This window comes from Moschus berezovskii, chromosome 11 (assembly GCF_049115385.1).
Source record: "Moschus berezovskii isolate FMDL1 chromosome 11, NW_MosBer_1.0, whole genome shotgun sequence".
In the NCBI taxonomy this organism is placed as follows: Eukaryota; Metazoa; Chordata; class Mammalia; order Artiodactyla; family Moschidae; genus Moschus; species Moschus berezovskii.
The window spans coordinates 7,447,155-7,472,836 of NC_142470.1; the positions used below are offsets into that span (position 1 = coordinate 7,447,155).

General features: G+C 50.1%; 3 protein-coding genes across 4 annotated transcripts in view; 1 reads left to right on the forward strand and 2 right to left on the reverse strand.

Annotated features, from left to right (window-relative positions):
- The window catches only part of NUP188 (nucleoporin 188), a 42,912-nt gene extending 37,225 nt beyond the window's left edge, over positions 1-5,687 (reverse strand). Inside the window, exon 1 of the mRNA XM_055399327.2 lies at positions 5,606-5,687. Coding sequence (XP_055255302.2) covers positions 5,606-5,637 — 32 coding nt within the window. The 5' untranslated portion in view covers positions 5,638-5,687. The remainder of the gene's footprint in view (positions 1-5,605) is intronic.
- A 56-nt stretch (positions 5,688-5,743) lies between these two features.
- Positions 5,744-7,814, forward strand: DOLK (dolichol kinase). Of its 2 annotated transcripts, XM_055399329.1 has the most exons (2): positions 5,744-7,304; positions 7,568-7,814. In XM_055399329.1, the coding sequence occupies exons 1-2, from the start codon at positions 6,046-6,048 to the stop codon at positions 7,674-7,676; spliced, it is 1,368 nt and encodes a 455-aa protein (XP_055255304.1). In that variant the 5' UTR covers positions 5,744-6,045; the 3' UTR covers positions 7,677-7,814. The 2 variants fall into 2 exon arrangements, with proteins under 2 accessions (XP_055255304.1, XP_055255303.1); XM_055399328.1 differs by having other exon boundaries at positions 5,744-7,814.
- Positions 7,815-10,065: 2,251 nt separating this feature from the next.
- On the reverse strand, positions 10,066-25,236 carry PHYHD1 (phytanoyl-CoA dioxygenase domain containing 1). The gene is made up of 11 exons (XM_055399700.2): positions 25,139-25,236; positions 19,359-19,517; positions 14,864-14,939; positions 14,680-14,727; positions 14,350-14,405; positions 14,202-14,264; positions 13,288-13,309; positions 11,988-12,116; positions 11,551-11,667; positions 10,544-10,670; positions 10,066-10,433 (listed from the first exon to the last, which is right to left on the reverse strand). The coding sequence occupies exons 1-11, from the start codon at positions 25,169-25,171 to the stop codon at positions 10,349-10,351; spliced, it is 915 nt and encodes a 304-aa protein (XP_055255675.2). The 5' UTR covers positions 25,172-25,236; the 3' UTR covers positions 10,066-10,348.
- Between the last annotated feature and the right edge of the window lie 446 nt (positions 25,237-25,682).

Genomic DNA, 25,682 nt, shown 5'->3' on the forward strand with positions numbered 1-25,682 from the left:
TATCTGCAGTGCTAAATATAGAAGCCAAATAAAAACACAGGAGAGGTGGGGCCAGGTCTTGGTGTCAAATGGAGGTCTCCAGCACAGTTCACCCCAATGAGTACTCCCTAGTACCTCTGCCACCAGTGTCCTTGACCCTACAGTGAGTCACAGTTGCCCCCCCACCCCCCTGCCCGCCTCCCCAGAAAGACCCTCCAAGACCATCAGCTCATCACTCAACAACAGGCATATGAAGATTTCTGGAGAAATGTGTCATCTCTGGGAAATATGGAGACTGAGATAAAAAAAAGGTGAGTCCTTCAATAAAAGTACATCACAGCAAGAAGAAACAAAAAGAATGAAGGAACACAGTGAGTGAACAGGTGCATGCATCTCCCAGAACAGCCTCTGTCTTCTCTTTAGCCATGGAGCCAGACAAGCGAATTCCGCTTCCTACATCATATTTTCATATATCCTTTGCTCAGATTCACCAACTAGTATTATTTTCTTTCTCCCTCTTTGTGTCTGTATAATTATATACAATACAAAAATGCACATATTTGTATATACATACATGTACACACATTTTACCAAAACTATACAAAATTGTATTAGAGACATATTCCTTTATCTCTAAATATTTCAGTGTGTTTTTCCTAAAAGCAAGGACAACATCTTACACAGTACAACTATCAAAACCAAGAAATTAGAACTTTCCCGGTGGTAGAGTGGATAAGAGTCCACCTGCCAGAGGAAGGAGCCTGGCAAGCTACATTCCATGGGTCGCAGAGTCGGATACAACCGAGCGACAAAGCACAGCACAGCCCAGCCAGCACAAGGGGCACAGGTCCAATCCCTGGTCTAGGAAGATTCCACATGCCGTGGAGCAGCTAAGACTGTATACCGCAACTACTGAAGCCTGCATGCCTAGAGCCTATGCTCTGCAATAAGAGAAGCCACTGAAGCCCACACACTGCAACCATGAGTTGCCCCCAGTTGCCGCAAGCAGAAGAAGCCCAAGGGCAGCAAAGAAGACTCACTGCAGCCAATAAATAAATAAACGGGGAAAAAAATCAAACTGATACCAGAAAAGAAAGCACACGTATAGTCCCTGCTCCCATCTAGTGAGCTCTTCAAATATACTCCCAAATATGTGCTAAACCCATTTCCTTCCCTCAGCCACGTCTTCAGAATTTCAGGAAAACTTGCTTTGTGTTCTTTTTAATCTAGAATTAAATTTCAAAATGCAGCCATTAAGAAATTATCTCAAGAAAGGATTATAAAAAGCATAGGGGAAAAAAAAAAGCATAGGGATTATATTTGGGGAGATTCTAAATAAACCCTAGAATAGTTCAGTTCAGTTCAGTCGCTCAGTCGTGTCCGACTCTCCGCGACCCCATGAATCATATCACGCCAGGCCTCCCTGTCCATCACCAACTTCCGGAGTACACTCAAACTCATGTCCACAGAGTCGGTGATGCCATCCAGCCATCTCATTCTCCGTCGTCCCCTTCTCCTCCCGCCCCCAACCTTTCCCAGCATCAGAGTCTTTTCCAGTGAGTCAACTCGCCGCATGAGGTGGCCAAAGTATTGGAGTTTCAGCTTTACCTGCTGGAAAAGCCTATCTTCAGAGAGAAGATGAAAAGGTCCTAATAAAATGTACTAGTTAACAAGAAGAATGCAAGTTATATTAACTATGAGGATAAATTGAAAAATCTTTTCCTCATCAAGGCAAAACACAAAGCACTAGCCCTATCTGTTTAAAAATGGTCTTTCAGGATTTTCCCATCAAAAGAGGATTAAATTAAAATCTAAAAATCATATATCTCTCTCCTAAGGGTTAATGCTACTAAGAAAACAAGTTTGATTCTGTTGAATCAATAATCACTAACTCCCACAACTCCACTGTGGAATCACTATATAAATCGTTTTTTTGATAACAAGAAAGCATGCACTATTTTAAAATTAGGAGATTAGATCCAGTTGATGAAACAAGTATGTCCCTTTGTACTGATAAACTATATTAAAAGGTATGACTAAATCAAGCCCTAAGAAATTAAACACAGAAGAAAGCTCACTGTTTAAAGAAATGTATAGTAAATTTTTAAAGAATGACTTTTGTAAAGACGATAAGCATCTAACTTGTTTGGTAAATCTGACTTAGCAAAAAACAAAGGGAGGGTTTTATTTAAAATGTCACATACTGAACAACTTCACTTCACTCACTTCTTACTTTATCACTGGAGAAGGAAATAGCAACCCACACCAGTATTCTTGCCTGGAGAATCCCATAGACAGAGGAGCCTGGCTGGACACGACTCAAGTGACTAAGCAGCAGCAGCATACTACTTTCACTTTACCAAGGATAGCTTCTGGTTTGCACCAAAACGATCAGATATCTATTATATATAAATGGCTAATAATGGGGCTAACAGTATCCCACAATTAATGGAAAAAAAATTATTATTAACTGAAGGCTCTGGTATACCTGAGCTAAATTACTCTTTCTGTATCGTACATCTTCTAACTCAGAAGCATGGGCACCACTGAGCTATAATTTATCGGCATTTGCTTTCAGAACTTTGATCTCAAGCTAACTAGGTAGCAGGATTCCCAAGAGACTCAAAATACCACTACCTGTACTCAAGGGCCACTGCCAGGATCCAGAATTCTTTGTTTACTCAAATTCAAGCTGTGGGTTATTTGTTACACCAAAATCCATATAATTCAAACAAACAAAAAATTTCCCAAGAGTGTTTCTCAGAATGAAGTTGGTCCTCAGGCCAAACAGCCAAATCAGCTGAAAACAATACAGTAACACTGCAGAACCCTGATCATTCCCAGAACCACACTTTCTCAGAGGTTAGGCATGGGAAATCTACATTTTAAAATCAATTCCTAAATTACCACTGCTGGAGGGCATCAGCTTGTCTCCATGGAGCAGGTCAAAGACCTGGTCAGTATAGATTTTTTTGCCTTTTATGTCTGACATATTGGCTTTTTTGGCGGGTAGAGAGAGGAGAAAAAGATTGTGCTACAAAATAAGACTGAAGTAATGCAGTAACTTTTATACTTACTAATTAAAAGAAAAAAATAGCTATTTCTTTAGAAATAAAGATTCTCATTTGCAAAACCAAGTCACAGCATGGTCTTTTTGTTATAAGGTGTCAAAAATAATGTTTATTGAAAATGAGTTGGAGAACAAGATTAGCCAACATTTACTGGGGCACTGTGCTAAGTCTTTAATGCTTTGTCTTACTGAATATTTCAACTGACCTATGAGGCAAATACTATTATTATCCGTAGTATCTCATCAGGAAACTAAGGTTTCAGAGTGGTTAAGTAACTTCTGCAAGGCCACAAAGCTAATATTTAATGGAACCAGGGCTTGAACCTAGGCTTGCAAGACTCCAAAGTTTAATTGTTATAAGACGGGGCCTCTAGTTGCACCCAGGAATTCAGTCTGCAAGCAGGCAAAGACTGAGGTGAAGTTTTCTGTCCTACAGTGGTATATTATGCTCTACTACCTAGGGTGGCACACAGCAGAGGCCACCGCAGTGAGAAGCCTGAGCCCCAAAACAGAGAGCAGCCCCTGCTCACCGCAACTAAAAAAAAAGCCCACACGAAAGCAATGAGGACCAGCAGAGCAAAAACTAACAAATCAATTAAAAAAAAAACAACTACGAGTCCCATGTAGAAATGCCAAGAGATGGCAGAACAAAAGAGAAAACAGTAGCTTAGCAGGAAGGGAATCATCCTGGAAATGAGTGTTACTGGCTCAATTCCTACACATTTATGATCTAGGAATAACGGAAGCCAAATAAAGCTAAGACCTTCACGACACTCATAAACTTAGTGTTGGGAATGATAAAGGATGTTAAATATAACAAGACAATCAGCAAAATGTAAAAAGTACCAAAAGGCAGGACCCTAACAATTAGACACTACAAGGGATATAACCACATAGGACAGAAAAGAGTCAGAGAAGACAGCGTTCACTAGCAACTAATCCAGGGATTGAAGAAAGACTTTACCTCAAACTGAGACCTGGAGGTTTGAGCAGGTGATTCTCAAGAGACTCAACAGACAAGACTGGAATTGTGATGTCCAATTCCAGCCTCAGGGTAACGTCTTCTACATATACTCTCAAGAAATGAAATAACTGCTACAGTGTCTGTCACTTATTTGTACAATAAGTAAACAAATTTGAGGTAAGTACAAACTAAGGCACAGAAATTAAATAATTTGCCTCAAAAGTGAGATTCAAAAAATTTATTGACTTGCAGCCCAATGTTCTAGCAGACAACATGGAACTCCACTTCTATAAAAGCTGGAGTTAGTGGAAACAGGAAATAATCAGTAGAGATATCCACGTGGTTGGAAACCTTTGGATGAAAGCAACTAAGAGATTGAAAATACCACGGAAGTAAAAATCCCTTGCATTAAAGAAGCCGCCCTGCCCTGCAGGAGCTAAACTTTACCCAAGATCCACAAGGACTGTAAGATAAGCCTGAGAAAAGGAGAGCAGAGTGACCACAATGCTGCCCGACATAAGAGCTGACAAGATACAACGGCAGGGGGAAGAAACAAACCGGTTCTCACAAAGTTCAGAAGCAGTTCAATGGAAATTCCAAAGATGAAAATCTCACTCGAGCAGAGAGATGAAGGCAGTGACAAGTGGAATAAACATTTACTGAGAGTCTATCACTGCTCTTCTGGGTGTTGAGGCTACAGCAGTGAAGAGGACAAAAAAGTGGGGAAACGTTGCTGGTACAAGAGAAAAAAAGGTGGCAGGGGCGGTTGGGCGGGACGGGTGGAAGGGAGAATGGAGAACACTTTGAAGCTGCGAGTGAGAGATGGAAGTGCGGCGATCCGGCTAAAGCTTCCGAGTGGGACACTCCATTTGGGAGTTGGGTTTGTGAGTCATCTGTAAATTACAAGATGCCTCCCCAGATTTGTGGGAGTTCAAGGAGATAACGCGGAGAACCAGAAAGCGCGTCGCCAGGGTTTGGCGCTAGTACGCTAGTAAGAACTGTCTTTTTAATATTTTCTCTTCCTGTCCTTTTAAAGCCCAGTAACAGCGCCCGGGACGCCGACTGAAGGAATCAACGCAAGAGAAAACCACTAGACGGATGAATGAAAGACCGGCGAAAAGAGGGCAGAAACCGCAAGGAGGTGGTTCCTCGACTCCCGAAACAGACCTCCCGGCGAGGGCACGGGGGGCACCGGGGGAGAGCCCGCCGGGCACGGGAGGCTGTGGCTGGGACCGGGTGGGGGCTCCCGCCGCGCCTCGAGGGAGCGTCACACCGGACAGGAAGCGCGGTGGAGGGGGGAGGGGGGCGCCGAGGGACGCGCCGCCGGGAGAGGGAGAAGGGCCGGGTGAGGAGACGGGAGGCCGGCGCCCAGGGAAGGGGGGAGGCACCGGCCCCCCTTTTACAGAAGTCGCCTCATATCCCCGCGCGCGGGGACCGTTTGGCCGTAACCGCCTCCCGTCCCGGCGCCCGTACACCTAGCCGGCCTTCGCCCTGCCACTGCCGCCACATCTCGCCCTCAACTCCCGCCCCGGCTTGCGCTTGGCTTGGACCCCGCGCCTCAGCCATCCCCGCCGACTCGGCCCGCTCCGCACCTCACACACGGACAGCCGGCGGCAGCCGCCATCTTCGCGCGCGCGCGCGCCCCAGCCCCGCCCCCCGACGCCACGCCCACGTGACCGCGCGCTTCCAGGGCGCGGACTGGGGTTTCGTCACGTGACTGCGGGGGCGGGGCCAACATGGCGTTGCCGGGAGAGGTGAGGAACCCCGGGCAGGTGCGGCCGAGGCTGTGAGGGAGGTGGCGAAGGGGAGACGTCTACGCCGTGAGTGGGAGGCGGTGGAGGATAGCCTGACGCCAACTCCCAGGCGGCATAGTGGCCTCCAGTGGAGCGTCCCTTCTGGAGGGAGCTGGAGAACGGAGAAAGAAGGTGCTGGCAAGGCGAAGCTACCGCTGTCTGCCGGGCGCGGGTTAAAGGGCCAGAGTCCAAGGCATCCCTAGTCACCCCGGTTTTCCGTGGGTCCGGAGTCTAGAGACATGACCCGAGAGTGCGCTCCCCCGACCCCTGGGTCCGGGGCTCCGCTGAGTGGGTCCGTGCTGGCAGAGGCAGCGGTGGTGTTCGTAGTGGTGCTGAGCATCCACGCAGCCGTGTGGGATCGATACTCGTGGTGCGCCGTCGCTCTCGCGGTGCAGGCCTTCTACGTTCAGTACAAATGGGACCGGCTCCTACAGCAGGGAAGCGCGGTCTTCCAGTTCCGAATGTCCGCTAACAGTGGCCTACTGCCCGCTTCAGTGGTCATGCCTTTACTAGGACTGGTTATGAAGGAGCGCTGCCAGGCTGCGGGGAACCCCTATTTCGAGCGGTTTGGAATTGTGGTGGCGGCCACGGGCATGGCAGTGGCCCTCTTCTCCTCAGTATTGGCCCTGGGCATCACTCGCCCGGTGCCCACCAACACCTGCATCATATCGGGCTTGGCTGGAGGCGTCATCATTTACATCATGAAGCACTCGCTGAGTGTCGGCGAGGTGATCGAGGTCCTGGAGGCCCTGCTGATCTTCGTGTACCTCAACATGATCCTGCTGTACCTGCTGCCTCGCTGCTTCACCCCCGGAGAGGCGCTGCTGGTCCTGGGTGGCATCAGCTTCATGCTCAACCAGCTCATCAAGCGCTCTCTCACTGTGGTGGAAAGCCAGGGGGACCCCTTGGACTTCTTCCTGCTGGTTGTGGTGGTAGGCATGGTGCTTATGGGCATCTTCTTCAGCACCCTCTTTGTTTTCATGGATTCGGGCACCTGGGCCTCTTCCATCTTCTTCCACCTCATGACCTGTGTCCTGGGCCTTGGCGTCGTCCTGCCCTGGCTGCACCGCCTCATCCGCAGGAACCCCCTGCTGTGGCTCTTTCAATTCCTCTTCCAGACAGAGACCCGAGTCTACCTCCTAGCTTATTGGTGTCTGCTGGCCACCGTGGCCTGCCTGGTGGTTCTGTACCAGAATGCCAAGCGGTCATCTTCCGAGTCGAAGAAGCACCAGGCCCCCACCATCACTCGAAAGTATTTCCACTTCATTGTGGTAGCTACCTACATCCCAGGTATCATCTTGGACCAGCCCCTGCTCTACGTGGCCGCCACGGTGTGTCTGGCTGTCTTCATCTTCCTGGAGTATGTGCGCTACTTCCGCATCAGGCCTCTGGGCCATACCCTGCGAAGCCTTCTGTCCCTCTTCCTGGATGAACGAGACGGTGGGCCACTCATCCTGACCCACATCTACCTGCTCCTAGGCATGTCTCTTCCCATCTGGTTAGTCCCCAGACCCTGCACACAGAAGGGTAGCTTAGGAGGAGCCAGGGCCCTAGTGCCCTATGCAGGCGTCCTGGCCGTCGGTGTGGGTGACACTGTGGCCTCCATATTCGGTAGCACCATGGGGGAGATTCGCTGGCCTGGAACCAAAAAGACTTTTGAGGGAACCATGACATCTATATTTGCCCAGATCATTTCTGTAGCTCTGATCTTAATCTTTGACAGTGGAGTGGACCTGAACTACAGTTATGCTTGGATTTTAGGATCCATCAGCACCGTATCCCTCCTGGAAGCCTACACTACGCAGATAGACAATCTCCTTTTGCCTCTGTACCTCTTGATATTGCTGATGGCCTAGCTGCTGTGCATTAGCAATGGAGGAAGCAGACACATGGGGAGGACCAACGGTCCCAGAGCAGCCAGCCACTTGGGCTTGAAGAGCCAATGGGAAGAAGCAGATTTAATTTTTCAACTGATTCAGATTTAAAATAAAAATCAAAGCACTCCTGGTTTTAGTTTTGCTGATACTTAAAAATGCAAAGAGGCTTAAAGTCTAGTGCAACAGCTCAGAGAGCTTGAGTGTGCTATAGGGCCCCTGCCTTGCACTCCTTGAGGGGCCAGAGTAGACTCTGGAGGCAGTAGGGCAGAGGGGTTAACATTTCAGGTTCTGGTGTCAACTCTTGTGGGTCAGAATACTTGCTGAATTACTTCTTAACTGTGTGAGTCGCTTAATCCCTCTGGGTCTCAGTTCTCTTGTCTGCAAGATGGGAATAATCAGATCCTGCACCTCATGGGGGGAGGGTCTGGTGAAGTGACGTGAATAAGGTGTCCAGCCCAGGGCCTGCACATAAGTGCAAAAGGGCCACATCAGTGAGGGACAGTATCTTTGTTACTCGAGACCAGTCATTAGCTCAGCAAAAAGCCAAGCAAACCAAAGGATTATATGGGTTGTACTTGGAGAGTAGAATGACCCTACTCCTCTGGCTTCATTCGGAGGAGCGTCCAAGAGGAAATCAGCCAAGTGCATGTGGTTTCTCCCATTTGGCTTAGGAAGAGCTTGGGGGAGAGAGGGCATCTGTTTCTTGCATCCCTGGAAGGGCTGGAGGAGGAGGATCGGGTCCTGGACTGACTCCCTGTTTCAGCCAACCCCACCCTGCCTTAAGGCCTCTGCTGCCCGGCTGAGTGGTGCTGCTGCTGCTGCTGCTGTGTGATGGACAAACTGGACAGCACAGGGTCCTGGTCCAAGTCCCTCCTGAGACCTCTTTGCCCTCCTGTCATGTCTATACCTGTGTGGGTCTCTTCTCTGAGCGAGGAATTAGAGCCAAGGGGGCTGGTGAAGCTTACTGAGTGCCCAGACTCACTCTGCTGGGGAAGCCAGGGGTAGGCATGCTCCAGCCTCGCTCTCTGAGGGCAGAGTCCAAGCTGCGTGGTTCCCCACTGTATCCCACCGTGCCAACACAGCCTGGCAGGTGGCTGGAACTCAGCAGACCTTCGTTGAGTGGATACACATTTCCCATCAGTGAGAAGATAGCACAGCAGGTTTCTCAAAGGTTCTGCCCACTTCTCACCAGCCTAACAGGGAGGGACCTAGCAGAAAGAGGTGAGAACTCTGCCCCACCAAGGCTGGAGGCTGGCAGCCCGGTGCTGGAAGCTTGTGCTTCTGCCTGGGCGTCACCAGCAGGCCCTTTGTCCCAGAGGAGGGTGTTGAGACATTCCTTCTGGCCTCAAAGAAGCGTTAACAAACCCTTCCCTTTGCTCAGACTGCCGCTACTGCTTGGCTGAAGGAGGCAGCTCCATGTTAGGGTGCAGAGTATATGATGCTGGCTTTGCCCCCCTGACTCCCTAGGTGGCCTTGGTTTGTCCACATAGACAGCAGGGGTCGGAAGTCAAGGTCACAGAATCATAAGGCCTCTGAGACCAGGCAGGTTACACAATGAGAGAGGGCAGGGAAGGGAAGGGAAGAGCACACGTGCCTGTAAGCACCAGCTCTAGCCAGCAGTCACCTAGGCTGGACTACCAGCCCAGGCTATTGACCTGCTCATTCAAGGCAGCTTAGAAACGTGGATCGTTATGTGAAGTCTCTCAGCTTTAAAAAGTTGTGGGTTTGTTTGCTTGCTTTAATGCTGAGGCCCAGACAGAACACTTCTGCGTTGTGAAATCAGCTAATGGCCCCGTTTGCAACCACTGGGCCAGACCCCAGCCAAGCAGGTTTGGGATTTGGTCGTTGTTCCTGCAGATCTGGGTGCCTGTCAAGCATGCCCAAGAAGAGGGACCTGTGGAGGCCCTAGTCCAGACCCTTGGTGGGCCCAGAGAGAAGGGCCTGGCCTGAGCTAGAAAGCAGCCAGAATCTAAGACTGGATTCCAGTGTCCTGTCCTCTTTCCCCGCCAAAAGGAGAACTGGGAGCATGGAGGTCAGAGCACAGACCCTGCATCCAGCTGACCTCGCTGAACACCTGAACGGCTATAGGACTTAGATCACTTAACCTTCTCACATGTCAGCTCCTTCTTCTGTACACAGCGCCTGGTGCAAAGAGGTGAGGATCCAGTGAGTAAGCACAGCAAGCTCCTGGCGCCACGAATGCCCACTGACTGTCACTTCCTGTTACCCACATCACATGTACCTCACCAGGCAGGGCTGGACCACATGGGATGCCTCTTAACAGGGCTCTCATCTTGAAAGCAAGGAGGCCTGGGAAAGGAGGATCCAGATGATGCATTCGGAAGTCGTGTTTATTCAGTGTCTCCCACCATGCTGACCGAGACTTCCGTCTGAGAGGGGAGAAGACTGAGAAGCTGGCAGAGAAGCAGCGAGAACCCTTTTCGTGGCTGTGAGGCTGCCTCTCGGGGCAGCTTGTGTTAGGGTAGGGAAAAGCAGAGAGAGATGTCGGGAAGGGCACCCAGCCCGGGCTCCTGCTGCCAGGCTACCACCTCGTGCCCGCCTGTATGCAGAGACACTGGCATGAGGGAAACCCTGGAGGAGAGACGTGGCTTCCCTGTTGAGGCCAGGTGGTCCGGCGAGGCGCTGGCGTTGGTGGCCCACAGCTTCACCTGAGAGCAGACGTGTCCCCGCCCTGAGAGGGCCTTTCGGTGTACAGTGGGGGAAAGGGCAACTCGGGGGTCGGCTGGAGCCTGCAGAGGATGAGGGGGGAAGGCCTTGAGGGGCCAGGAGCACTGTCCAGGGCCTCCAGGGCAGGCCTGTTCAGGAGCTGTCTGGGGCACACAACAACCCTGCCACCTACCAGTTATCTGGGCTCCAGACGGTGCCAGCAGCCTCCATGAGGTGGAAAGTGTAGGCCTGGCGCGAGCGGTCAGAGAAATTTTGCTCGCTCTTGTGCACCACTTCTCCATGGATTAGGATGAGGGCCCCTGGCAGGGACACAGCAGGTCAGGAGAGCACTCGGGGCAGGAAGGGACATGGTGGGCAGTCCCCTCCTTCAAGCGGTGGTGTCACCTCTTTGTCCCCATCCTCATCCCGGGAACCTCAGGGGCCTGGAGTCTGCCCCAAGTTGGAAGCTGTGCAGTTGGACGTGGGTTGCCTCGGAATCAAGTCCTTCCATTGGGGCCTGCACCCTCACAAGCCTCGGCAGTGGCATTGCCTTCTGTGGCATTTCCAGAACCAGGCAGAAGCCAGCTGGGGCCTCACCCGGGAACACAGGGTTGGGATTCACTTTCCCTTTTCTAAAAAAAAGGGTGTGGGACTTTCCTGGTGGTCCCGTGGTTAAGAATCCATCTTCCATAAAAAAAAATAAAAGAATCCACCTTCCCATGCAGGGGATGCAAGTTCAATCCCTGGCTGGGGAACTAAGACTGCCACGTGCCACGAGGCAGCCGCCTGCAAGGCGCAACTCCTGAGCACACACGCCACAACTAACACCCAATGCAACCACATAAATACTAATATAAAAATCAAAAGGAAGTGTGTGCTGACAGCCAGGATTTCTATGCACTTATGCACCATCTCACACACGACATTGCACTGGCTTCCCCACTTGATGTTTGGGGAAACAGGCTCAGAGGGTTTCAGTCATTTGCTCTTAGAGACAGTCTGGAAGTAGCAGCATCTGGATTCCAGCCCAGCCTGGGGGACTCTGAGGTCAGTCACGCAGCTTTCAGTCCTCACAGTGCCCACCCGATCTTCCCTCCTGCCGTGACTCCCCAGCCCTCAGGTCAGCTGGGTGGTCAGAGCAGGCACAGACCCCCTGGGCATGGCCTCCAGGCCCTCCTCCCTGCCCTCTGCACCCCCTACCTCTCAGCACTGGTGTGGGCACAAAGAGGCTGTTATCCCGGGTTGGCTCCGACCCGAGGAAGCTGGTGCCAGGCGCAGAGCCAGCAGGGGCCCGGACCATCCTTCTCGACACTCCACCTGCAGGCCGAAGTGGGGCCTTCAGCCTCTCTTTTTTCCAGGTCCTCCTCCCATGGGGGCGGGGGGCTTCCCAGGTGGCTCAGTGGTAAAAACCCGCCTGCCAGTGCAGGAGACGCAGGGTCAATCCCTGGGTTAGGAAGATCTCCTGGAGTAGGAAATGGCAACCTACTCCAGTATTCTTGCCTGAAAAAATCCCGTGGACAGAGGAGCCTGGTGGGCTACTGTCCATGGGAGCACAAGGAGTCCAGCACGATCAAGCACACATGTGCACACTCGTGGAGGGTGAGGACAACTGAGCAGGGAGAGGCAGGTGGCCTCACCTGTGTGGGAGCCAGGGATGAACCAGAGGCAGCCGTTCTCCAGCGTGGCATCTTCCAGGGCAATCCACAGGCCCAGCACCCGACCCAGGGGCTCCGTGTACAGGAAGGAGGCGTCCTGGTGAGGGGTGACTGCAGCAGGCCCACCTGGGCGTGAGAAGCCCCACCCCGCCTCACCTGGGCCCCAATTCTACTCACTCCTTGGTCCTCCCAGGAGCAGTTAGAATGTCCCCCACTTCCTGGGCTGGAGACTCTGGGCAAGAGAGGTCACCTCTCAAAACTTCAACTTCCTAAACCATAGAGCAGTCGGTATGATAACCTAACTTTGCGATGTTGCTGAAAAATCCCATGAGGCAATATGTGCTCAACCTAACTGCAGCCTAAAAAGCAGTGGCTATTGTTTCATTGGAGTAGGTAACTCAAGCTGCTGTCCTTAGGCAGGGAGGGCACCTTGGCCACCAGATGGCCCAGTGTAAGCCCCCAAGGGCTGAAGACTGAGAAGTTGGGTGCAAAACAAGGGACGGACACAGCACCCCCCTTGTAAATACCCCCTGCATGATGCTGGGGCCCAGGCCATCAGGGAGGACCACTCAACAGAGGATCTGAAACTATAATAACAAAGTGAGTGCTCGTCCTTTCCCAAGGAACTGTGTGCTTTCTGACACCAAACTTTAGAGGGACTTTGACAATCCAGTGTCCAAACAAAGGTGTCCTAATGGTGGGGGCCCCAAAACACTGGGAGGAAAAGCTAAAGGAGCTGGGGGTTCCGGGTTAAGCAAAGACGGCTCAGGGAGAGGACCATCAGCCCCTGCGGGAGACTGTCCTTGGGCCTGATGCTGGAGAGGAGGGGGCCTCACAGAGGAAGGACCTGGACTTGTGCAGGAAGGGAAGCGCTGCCTGCAGGGAGTGAGCCCTCTGTCACTGGAGGTATGAGAGAAGGGGCTCATCACCCATGAGGGAGGTGGGAAAGGGTGACTGTGATTCCAGCAGGTGTGTAATCAGATCAGCAGTTTCTATGCTGAATCAGCCCTCCAAGGAACTTGGTAAAATACAGATTCCCAGGCCCTTGGCTCCCTCAAGATCTCAGAGAACGGGGCCCAGGAATTTGTATTTGTAACCTGCGAGGGGTTGCTGCCAGGATTGGGAACCACTGTGTCAAGGACTCCGGGACTCCCCCCACCCTCGACCAGTTCACTCTGGAAGCAGCAGTGGAGGCTGGTCCCTTGGGGGCCCAGACAATGATTGATGTCCCAGATCTCCCGCCAGGACCTTTGCCGGGGCCCCCAGCCTGCTCTTGGCTCACCTTCACCTCCGAAGTGAGGTTGCTGCAAGAGAGAGAGGAGGGGCCAGGTGAGAGCAGGGAGGGGGTGGGGGGGCTGCTCTGAGTCATCTCAGTGGGATGCACCTGCCCCTGCCACAGATGTTTATCTCCCAGGCTTTCCCATCGGCACCCAGCACCTACTGTACCAGCCCAGGAGGGTTGCAGAGAGAAAAACAACCCTGCCTGGCAGGGAGCTCCCAGTCTGAACACGCCTCCTCCAAGACACCTTCAAACTTCCCTGGGAAGAGAAGACTCAGGTGCCTAACAAGAACAGAAAGCAGGGGACTTCCCTGGTGGTCAGGTGGTTAAGAATATACCTTTCAATGCAGAGGACGTGGGTTTGATCCCTGGTCAGGGAACTAAGACTCCACATGCCACAGAGCAACTGAGCCCACCCATTGCAACTGCTGAGCCCATGTGCCACAACAGAGACTTGATGCAACCAAAAATCGAATTAGTTTGATTTTTTTTTTTTTTTTTTAAAAAAAGCACAAGGCAGAAGTGAGGGCAGCGGGAGAAACTGGGGCCCAGACCAGCAGTTAAGCCTGTAGGCTTCAGGGTCAGAGATGGGTCCTCTCTTCCCAAGGGAGTTGGAAGGCTTCTTGGAGGAGGTGGCACTGAGCTAGGCCTTGAAAGCTGGAAGCAAGGCATTTCAATAGCCAACAAAGGGAGGAGGCAGCCCTTGGGGCCCCTTCCCTTCTGCTGCCAAATTGTAACTGAGCGCCAAGGAAGTGCCAGGCATCCTAACCAGGGGAGACCAACTTTTATGTTCTCTTGCCCACTGAGTAGTAATTCTTTAGGGAGACAGCTTGTGGCCCTTGTAAGGAGGGGCTGGTTTAAGCACTGTGTCCATTTTACAGAGGATAAACTGAGACCTGGGAGGACAGGGCACTCACCTTAAAGATATACATGCTCTGCACCACCACAGGCATCTGGAGGCCCAGACTTCTGGCCAAAGCCTGGAAGGGGGCAGAGGTCACACAGCCAGCCTGCCCGCACTCACATCTGGCCTACCTGCCCACCCTCGCCGACACCTCTGCTCACCTGCACCTTGGGGGAGTGTGTGACACACCTGAAGACGGGGTCATGGGCGTGCAGAGCTGCGGAACAAAGGTGAGACAAAGAGCCAGTCCCCAGTACCCAGTCCCCTCCTGGGCCTAGGCCTGCGCGCCCAGGATCAGGCTTCACTTTGATGTTCTCTGCTATTTTCTGTGCATGAGCTTTCCGCTTGTTTATAACTGAGGAGTGGAGAGCAGGGCCCATGGGGGAGCCTGCACCCAGAAATGCCATCTGTTGGGCTACTAACTTACTGTGTGCTTTGGAGGAAGGCCCCCCAACTCTTCAGACCTTAGGTTCCCCCAAGTCCCTGCTTACCGTGGCCAATTTTGTTGATGGATTTCTCCGGTGGGACCAGGAAATTTCCTGTGGCACAAAGAACAGGTCAAGGCAGAAGAACTGGAGTCCAGCTACCCGCAGACACCTGGCCTCAGTGCACCAACCCTCCAGCCCCAGGGGGCAGACACCCAAATCCAGCCAGTCTAGGGCACCAGTTCCAAACCTTGTTTATCAAAGACGCCTTTCTCAAAGAAGAATCGAATCTTGTCACCGCTGGTTAAGAAATAGTCTGCGCTGCCCTGTGGAGAAGGGACATCAGAGGGACTGAGAGAGCATCCCGGGGTCACAGGTGGGCCTGGCAGAGAGGGAAGAGGATTCAGAGGCCCCCCCCACACCCTGCACCCAGCACAGAGCTGCAGACTCCACTGATGCTTCTCAGACTTGCTCAATGCAACACAGATGGTAAACTGGAAACCCGAGGGCCTGCCAGCACAGTCCAAAGCTGCCAGCACGGAAGTTTCTGGAAACCTCTATTTTTTAAATTAATTATTTGTCTGCACTGGGTCTTAATTGTGACACGTGGGACCTTTTTTCTAGTTGTGGTATGCGGGCTCTTAATTGCAGAATGTGGGATCCTAGTTCCTTGACCAGGGACCGAACCTGGGCCCCCTGCATTGGAAGCACGGAATCTTACCACTGGACCATCAGGAAGTCTCCCTGGAAACCTCTTAATAAATCACATGACTCATACCCGATAATGGCATGATCAAACAGGCCTGGTTCCCAGGGGGCTTTGGGCCACTTGGGAAACCCTGGAGCTAGAATACTGGGGTTCAAATCCCAGCTCTGCCACTGATGGGCTGTGACCACAAGCACATTACTGAACCTCTCCAGGTTTGGTTTCCTCATAAAATACACAGGCTATTAAAGGCACCTATCTCATAGGGTGTTGAAGCGATTACTGAACAGCAACATATACAAAGCACTAGAGCAGTTGCTTGGAACGTGGTGTCACGTGAATATCTGCCCCTTATTATTATTATTATTGGGCTTCCAGGTGGCGCAGTGGTAAGGAATTCCCCTGCCAAAGCAGGAGATGTGGGTTCGATCCCTGAGTGGGGAAAGATCTCCTGAAGAAGGAAACGGCAACCCACCCCAGTATTCTTGCCTGGGAAATCCCATGGACAGAGGAGCCTGGCAGGCTACAGTTCATGGGGTCACAAAGAGTCGGACACAACTGGGCACGTACATGCGCGCACACACACAAACATGTGTACACACACACATAAGGCTCTAACAGTCCTTGGAATGTGGTGTCATGTGAATATCTGCCTTTATTATTATAGAAAACATTCAGTGAGGGCATGGCTAAATGCTCTATAAACATAAGCTATTACTAATCTTTCTCTTAATAATGTCTCCTTGTTAATTTTAAAATCATATTTCAAATTTCTTAGCATCATATGAAAATGATGCTCCAGGAAGATGTCCCATGTTTTCCTTGTGGCTTTGGTCACACATGATCACCATGCCATATACATATATAAACACACTCAATGAAAAGTAAAAGTGAAAGTGTAAGTTGCTCAGTCGTGTCCAACTCTTTGCAACCCCATGGACTGTAGCCTGCCAGGCTCCTCTGCCCATGGAATTCTCCAGGCAAGAATACTGGAGTGGGTTGCCATTCCCTTCTCCAGGGGATCTTCCTGTCCCAGGGATCAAACCCGTCTCCTGCATCGTGGGGCAGATTCTTTACTCTCTGAGCCACCAGGCAAGCCCATACACAATACACACATATACATAATCTTCCTTCCAAGTAGGGCATTGGTGGGCATTGGTGTCACTCAACTGTGCCTATGTCACCATGGAAGGAAGACTGTATATACACAACACACACACATGTATAATCTTCCTTCCCGCATGGTGACTTAAGTTGAGTGATGCCCCTACCTGGGTTCCCAGGTGGCACAGCCCCACCTCTTCCTCACCTGAACACATGTGCTGTCACAAGTGCCTGCCTGGCTCAACTTAGTGACTCATCGTGGTTCTTTGAAAACTTTCAGCTTCCCACTGAAAACTGAAAGGATTTTTCCAACATTCTCAGCTCCTCTATACTAGGATCAGAGTGAGGGAAGCAAGTCTGAGAAGCATTAGTTTAGTTCAGTCCAGCCGCTCAGTCGTGTCCGACTCTTTGCAACCCCATGAGCCGCAGCATGCCAGGCCTCCCTGTCCATCACCAACTCCCGAAGTCCACCCAAACCCATGTCCATCAAGTTGGTGACGCCATCCCACCATCTCATCCTCTGTCGTCCCCTTTTCCTCCTGCCCTCAATCTTATAGTGGATAATAATATTAAAGATAGTGATGCTACATGTGTGTCAAAGATGTTACTAAACTCAGTAATTCACAAAGGAACCAGTAGCATGTTCAAAGGAGAATTCCAAGAACCACACAAATATAGGCACTGAGAAATGCTGAAATGAATTTACAGATCAATGCAAAACTGATATAGCCACAGGGGCAATCAATAATTGCATCCTGCCAGACAAAGTTCATGCCCATTTCTATGGATAAGTATCATTGAGTTATCACAAAACTTTCAGGATTGTCAACTCAAAAAACAATGAAAAGTGCAGGTAAGCTGGAAAGGAGAGCTGAACAGGACACCTGCCGATCTTTTTTAAACATCCATTTCAAAGTCTTTCACAGTATCAGTAGTGAATATTGAGGAGATACTGGATACTGGTACAGCCAAATGAAACCTACTGTTGGGAGCAAAGCTGTCATCCTATAAACCCCCTTTTCTTCTGAAGTCCCCATATTTTGCGTAGTAAGCCAGACAGTCATTGTAATTCCCTTTATGCCCACCAGATGGCAGAAGATCATTGCCATGAGTAAGAGTGAGCCCCCATTACTGAGCCTGGACCTCGTTGTTGTTAATGTATTTATTATATGCAGAGTACATCATGAGAAATGCTGGGCTGGAGGAAGCACAAGCTGGAATCAAGATTGCCGGGAGAAATATCAATAACCTCAGATATGCAGATGACACCACCCTTATGGCAGAAAGCGAACTAAAGAGTCTCTTGATGAAAGTGAAAGAGGAGAGTGAAAAAGTTGGCTTAAAGCTCAACATTCAGAAAACTAAGATCATGGCATCCGGTCCCATCACTTCAAGGCAAATAGATGGGGAAACAGTAGAAACAATGGCTGACTTTATTTTTCTGGGCTCCAAAATCACTGCAGATGGTGATTGCAGCCATGAAATTAAAAGACGCTTACTCCTTGGAAGGAAAGTTATGACCAACCTGGACAGCATATTAAAAAGCAGAGACATTACTTTGCCAACCAAAGTCTGTCTAGTCAAGGCTATGGTTTTTGCAGTGGTCATGTATGGATGTGAGAGTTGGACTATAAAGAAAGCTGAGCGCCGAAGAATTGATGCCTTTGAACTGTGGTGCTGGAGAAGATTCTGGAGAGTCCCTTGGGCTGCAAGGAGATCCAACCAGTCCATCCTAAAGGAGATCAGTCCTGGGTGTTCATTGGAAGGACTGACGTTGAAGCTGAAGCTCCAATACTTTGGCCACCTGATGGGAAGAACTGACTCATTGAAAAGACCCTGATGCTGGGAAAGATTGAGGGCAGGAGGAGAAGGGGACGATAGAGGATGAGTTGGTTGGATGGCATCACCGACTCAATGGACATGGGTTTGGGTGGACTCCAGGAGTTGGTGATGGACAGGGAGGCCTGGTGTGCTGCGATTCATGGGGTCGCAAAGAGTCAGACATGACTGAGCGACTAAACTAAACTGAATGTATTTAGCTGTGCCGTCTGTTTAGTGGTGGCATGCAGGATCTTCCATGTTTGTTGCAGCATGCAGATTCTTAGTTGCAGCATGTGGGATCTAGATCCCCGACCAGGGATGGAACCTGGGCCCCCTGCACTGAGAGTGTAAAGTCTTAGCCACTGGACTCACCAGGGAAGTCCCTGGACTACAGCTTTGGCTTGAGGGCTCAGCAGCAGGCAGGCGCATAAAATCAGACTATGAAAGGTTACAAGAACTGTGTGGGAGAACCCCATCTCAACTTATCCATCTCAAATTGTACTGAGTCCCATTAGGTCACCGGGGTGGAGGTGGGGTGGCGGGACAAGCAGAGCTCCTAATCTCACTGGGGGATGACTCACCCAGGTGGGCCCATCAGAATCATTTGTCTTGGGTTGTGGCCACAAAGGGGTCCTTTGTGGCAGGGAAACGTCTAAGGAAGTACAGTAGAGCAGAGACAACGTGAACTTGGTATCAGGCAAGTCTGGGTTTAAGTTCTGGCTCTATCAGTGATTAACTGTGTAATCTGGAGCATGTGAACTGAACTTCAATTATCCTTAATTTATCTGTCAAATGGGGGCAATAATGTTGACTTTATAAATTCATAGTTGGGAGTGAAGGAAATAGGCAAATAAGACACAGTCTGTGCCTTGAGAAAGTTCAAGGCCTGATTCAGTGTCAGAATGAGCCGATGGGGGGACTCCCCTGGCGGCTCGTGGTTAAGAGTCTGAACATCCACTTCAGGGGGTACAGGTTCTATCCCTGGTTGGGGAACTAAGAGCTGAGCAGTGCTGCAAGGCCAAAAAAATGAACCATGGGCCTTGGGACCTAATGTTTGCAGGCTTCACCACCCATCAGAGACCAGGTCCCATCCCCACCTACTCCAGGCACCTACCTGGGCTCGCAGCTGCTCCTCCTCCTGGGTAGAAAATTCCGTGCGACAGTAGAGAGGGACATCCATCTCGGCCACGATCTCACCAATCCTCTGTTGCATGGCCTCACACTCGTCTGCAGATAAGAACCCTTCCAGCACCAGGAATCCATCCTCCTGAAACTGCAGGCAGACAGGCAGGAGACTCAGGCTTCCCCCCACCCTCAAACGCTCTTCATGAGGACTGATTTGACCCCTCCCCAAACAGGAAACTGTCTGAAGGGAGGACCTAGTGTCCTGTTCATTGCTTTACCTGCTTCCCTGGCCATGGTGCCTATGTCCAGTGAAGGGCAGTGAGTGTTGGCTGCTTGAATGAAGGGGAGTGGAAGCAGAGATGTCCCCACTGTAAACCTCCCGTGGGCTTGAGTCACATGGGGATACAACCTCATTCATTTATCCAACCAACATTGACTGTGCATCTACCATGCACCAGACACGGCTTTAGGAGCTGGAGATTCAGTCATGAGCAAGCCATCCATGATGCCTGCGTCCCAGACCTGGTCTAAGAAAGGAGATAGACATCCAACAAAGCAGTATACAGGGGAATCTATTACAAAAAGTATGCTTTATCTCCCTAAAATATAACACAAGTGACAGAAACATATTTACTGACATGGAAATGTATTCTAGATATATTGTGAGATTAGAAAAAGAAGTCATGGGACTTCCCTGGTGGTTCAGTAGCTAAGACTTCCCGCTGCTTCCAATGCAGGGGGAACTAGATCCCATATGCCAGAATTAAGTCTTCATATGCTACAACGATAGATGGGGAAACAGTGTCAGACTTTATTTTTTGGGGCTCCAAAATCACTGCAGATGCTGATTGCAGCCATGAAATTAAAAGACGCTTACTCCTTGGAAGGAAAGTTATGACCAACCTAGACAGTATATTAAAAAGCAGAGACATTACTTTGCCAACCAAGGTCCGTCTAGTCAAGGCTATGGTTTTTCCCGTGGTCATGTGTGGATGTGAGAGTTGGACTGTGAAGAAAGCTGATCACTGAAGAATGGATGCTTTCAAGCTGTGGTGTTGGAGAAGACTCTTGAGAGTCCCTTATACTGCAAGGAGATCCAACCAGTCCATTCTAAAGGAGATCGGCCCTGGGTGTTCATTGGAAGGACTGATGCTAAAGCTGAATCTCCAATACTTTGGCCACCTCATGCGATGAGTTGACTCACTGGAAAAGACTCTGATGCTGGGAGGGATTGGGGGCAGGAGAAGAAGGGGACGACAGAGAATGAGATGGCTGGATGGCATCACCGACTCGATGGAGGTGAGTTTGAGTGAAATCTGGGAGTTGGTGATGGACAGGGAGGCCTGGCGTGCTGTGATTCATGGGGTCGCAAAGAGTCGGATACGACTGAGCGACTGAACTGAACTGAACTGAACTGATGCTACAACTAACGATCCCATATACCAAAAAGAAGATAAAAGATCCCGAGTGCTTCGACTAAAACCTAGTCCAGCTAAATAAATAAATGTACTGAAGAGCCGACTCACTGGAAAAGCCCTGGATGCTGGGAAAGATGAAGGGCAGGAGGAGAAGTGGGTGACAGAGGATGAGGTGGTTGGATGGCATCACTAACGCAATGCACATGAGTTTGAGCAAACTCTGGGAGATAGTGAAGAACAGGGAAGCCTGGCATGCTGCAGTCCATGAGGCTGCAAAGAGTTGGACATGACTAAGTGACTGAACAAGAACAAGAAAAAAAGCCAAATACAAATTAGTATTCTAATTTGCAAGAACTTGGGCAAATGCTGTCCAGTGGGGTCACACCTGTCCCTTCACAGAGGGTTGCGTGAAGGCCCAGTGGACAGCAGGAGTTCTAGGTCCCAGTACTGTGCCTGGCACATAATAGAAGCTTGGGGAAATGTGTTGAATGGGCAGTTCTACCATCTGTAAGAATACACGGAAGAACTATACAAAAAAGTTCTTAATGGCCCAGATAATCACGATAGTGTGGTCATGTACCTAGAACCAGACATTCTGGAATGCAAAGTCAAGTGGGACTTAGCAAGCATTACATGAACAAAGCTAGTGGAGGTGACGGAATTTCAGTTGAGCTATTTCAAATTCTAAAAGATGATGCTGTGAAAGTGCTGCACTCAATATGCCAGCTAATTTGAAAAACTCAGCAATTGCCACAGGACTGGAAAAAGTCAGTGTTTGTTCCAATCCCAAAGAAAGACAATGCCTAGGAATGTTCAAACTGCCATCATTTCACATGCTAAAGAGGTAATGCTTAGAATTCTTCAAGGTAGACTTCAATAGTCTGCAAACCAAGAACTTCCAGATACATAAACTGGATTTAGAAAAGGCAGAGGAACCAGAAATCAAATGACCAACATCTGTTGGATCATAGAAAAAGCAAAGGAATTCCAGAAAAACATCTACTTTTGCTTCATTGACCACACTAAAGACTTTGATTGTGTCGATCACAACAAACTATGGAAAACTATTTAAAGAGATGGGGATACCAGACCACCTTACCTGCCTTCTTAGATGTCTGTATGCAGGTCAAGAAGCAACATTTAGAACTGGACATGGAACAACAGACTGGTTCCAAATTGGGAAAAGAGCACGTCAAGGCTGTATATTGTCACCCTGCTTATTTAACTTATATAAAGAATCAGTTCAGTTCAGGTCAGTCGCTCAGTCATGTCTGACTCTTTGCGACCCCAGGAACCGCAGCACACCAGGCCTCCCTGTCCATCACCAACTCCCGGAGTCCACCCAAACCCACGTCCATGGAGTCGGTGATGCCATCCAACCATCTCATCCTCTGTCGTCCCCTTCTCCTCCTGCTCTCAATCTTTCCCAGCATCAGGGTCTTTTCCAATGAGTCAGCTCTTCGCATCAGGTGGCCAAAGTATTGGAGCTTCAGCTTCAACGTCAGTCCTTCCCATAAACACCCAGGACTGATCTCCTTTAGGATGGACTGGTTGGATCTCCTTGCAGTCCAAGGGACTCTCCAGAGTCTTCTCCAACACCACAGTTCAAGGCATCAATTCTTCGGTGCTCAGCTTTCTTTATAGTCCAACTCTCACATCCATACATGACCACTGCAAAAACCATAGCCTTGACTAGATGGACCTTGGTTGGCAAAGTAATGTCTCTGCTTTTTAATATGCTGTCTAGGTTGGTCATAACTTTCCTTTCAAGGAGTAAGCGTCTTTTAATTTCATGGCTGCAATCACCATCTGCAGTGATTTTGTAGCCCAGAAAAATAAAGTCAGCCATTGTTTCCACTGTTTCCCCATCTATTTGCCTTGAAGTGATGGGACCGGATGCCATGATCTTAGTTTTCTGAATGTTGAGCTTTAAGCCAACTTTTTCACTCTCCTCTTTCACTTTCATTAAGAGGCTCTTTAGTTCTTCACTTTCTACCATAAGGGTGGTGTCATTTGCATATCTGAAGTTATTGATATTTCTCCCGGCAATCTTGATTCCAGCTTGTGCTTCCTCCAGCCCAGCATTTCTCATGATGTATTCTGCATATAAGTTAAATAAGTAGGGTGACAATATACAGCCTTGACATACTCCTTTTCCTATTTGGAACCAGTCTGTTGTTCCATGTCCAGTTCTAACTGTTGCTTCATCATGTGAAATGCCAAGCTGGATGAATCACAAGCTGGAATCAAGATTTGCTATTCAGTTCCTCAGTTGTGTCTGACTCTTTGTGATCCCATGGACTGCAGCACACTAAGCTTCCCTGTCCTTCACCATCTCCTGGAGCTTGCTCAAATTCATGTCCCTTGAGTCAGTGATGCCATGCAACCATCTCATCTTCTGTCGTCCCCTTCTCCTCCTCTCTTCAGTCTTTCCCAGCATCAGGGTCTTTCTAATGAGTCAGCTGATTACCGGGAGAAATATCAACAACCTTAGATATGCAGATGATACCACTCTAATGGAAGAAAGTGAAGAGGAATTAAAGAGCTTCTTGATGAGGGTGAAAGAAGAGAGTGGAAAAACAGGCTTAACACTCAACATTCAAAAAACTAAGATCAATGGTATCCAGTCAGTCCTATGACTTCTTTGCAAATAGAAGGGGGAAAAGTGGAAACAATGACATATTTTATTTTCTTGGGCTCCAAAATCACTGTGGATGGTGACTGCAGCCATGAAATTAAAAGATGTTTGCTCCTTGGAAGAAAAGCAATGACAAACCTAGACAGTATATTAAAAAGCAGAGACATCTCACTTTGCAGACAAAGGTCCGTCTAGTCAGATCTATGGTTTTTCCATTAGTCATGTATGGGTGTGATAGTTGGACCATAAAGAAGGCTGAGCACCCAAGAATTGATGGTTTCAAATTGTGGTGCTGGTGAAGACTCTTGAGAGTCCCTTGGACTGCAAGGAGATCAAACAATCCTAAAGGAAGCCAACCCTCAATGTTCATGGTAAGGACTGATGCTGAAGCTGAAGCTCCAATACTTTGGCCACCTAATACAAACAGCTGACTCATTAGAAAAGATCCTGATGCTGGGAAAGATTGAAGGGAGGAGGAGAGGGGAATAACAGAGGATGAGATGGTTGGATGGCATCACCGACTCACAATGGACATAAGTTTGAGCAAACTCCAGGATATAGTGAAGAACAGGGAAGCCTGGTGTGCTGCAGTCCATGGGGTCACAAAGAGTCGGACACGACCTAGTCAGACACAATAACGATTGTGATGGACATTTTATTTTGTTTGGCGCCACAGTGCAGGGATCTTCATTCCCAGTGCCCACATCAAACCTGTGCCCTCCGCAGTGGAAGGGCTAAGTCTTAACGACGGGACCACCAGGGACTTCCCCGGACTTTTCAGCGATTCAAGGGTTGTATACCAAAATATTGTCTGAGTAGGGAATGTATGCGTGCGTGCGTGCGTGCTCAGTGCTTCAGTCGTGTCTGACTCTTTGCGACCCTATGAACTGTGCGGCTCGCCATGCTCCTCTGTCCACGGGATTCTTCAGGCAAGAATACTGGTTTTGCCATTTCTTTCTTCAAGGAAATGTATAGGATGTTTTAATTTTCTTTTTTGAGATTTTCTGTAATTTTTTTTTTTTTTTTTTTTGGCATTTTCCTCTTGCACCAGGAACAAACCACAAGGGTCAGGTTTTTTCAAACGTCTCCGTGGCTCTAATTCTCAAGCCTTAGCTCTTTCCAGGTGGCGCTAGTGGTAAAGAACCCGCCTGCCAATGCAGGAGACTTAAGAGACGCCGGTCGGATCCCTGGGTCCGCAAGATCCCCTGGAGGAGGGCATGTCAACCCACTCCAGTAATCTTGCCTGGAGAATCCCATGGACAGAGGAGCCTGGCGGGATACGGTCCATAGGGTCGCAAAGAGCGGGACAAGGCTGAAGCGACTTAGCGCACAGGCACGCCGGAACGCCCGCGGCTGGTTCCACAGCCCAGCGCCTTGGGTTAGGGGTGGGATCAGCGGGCCCGCCCCTTCGTCGGCCCCGCCCCTTCCCAGACCCTCGCCCCCGCCGCCGCCCCCAGCTCTCAAGACCCGGTGTTTTAGTCCGGTATTGACACCTACACGTTCCCACACCACTGCGGGTGCGGTGGCCTGGACGGCCCTTGGCTGTGTGTGCAGAAGTTAGGGGTCGTGGCTGTGAACCGACTACTCTGCGCTTCAGTTTCCTGTTCTGAAAAATACAGGGGGGCGGGGTCGAGTTTCCTGGACTAGTTCAAGTTTTGAGGGGCCCCTCGTATTTATCTGACCCTCGGGGTCTCCCAACCGGCAGGCCCCTACCTTCTGGAGCTGTGAGGGACTCAGGCAGGCCATGATGACCCGGGGCAGGGCGCAAGGGTGGCGGGTGGCTCCGGGTACCGAGGCCAGGGCTGGAGAGGAAAAAGTTCAGGAGGGGAGAGGGGCGGGAGCCTGGGAAGCCCAAGGCCGTTTAACCCTTCCCTGCCCAGAGAAAACCCGAATCCTGGCCTCCCATCCTTCCCTGGCCTCACCCAGAGAAAACCCAACCTAGCCCCCAGCCCCTCTCCACACCACCCCCCACCGTCTCACTTCTGTCCTCGGGTGAGGCCGTCCTTGTCTCTGCCCTACCCCCTGGGGCCATCCCTCAGGGATGCCCCACCCCCCAGCTAATCCAGGATTAGCCAGTCCTGATCTCTACAAGGCTTCTACCTGAACTGTCCCCTTTCAATTTCTTTCAGAAACCACTCCTGCTAGCTGTTTACACGGTGCCTACAAGTTGTGTCCTTGCAGGGTCCCGGCAGGCAGGAGGACACCTGAGTCCCAGTCCAGGTGCCGCCACTGACTGGACTGTCCGACCCACACCTGC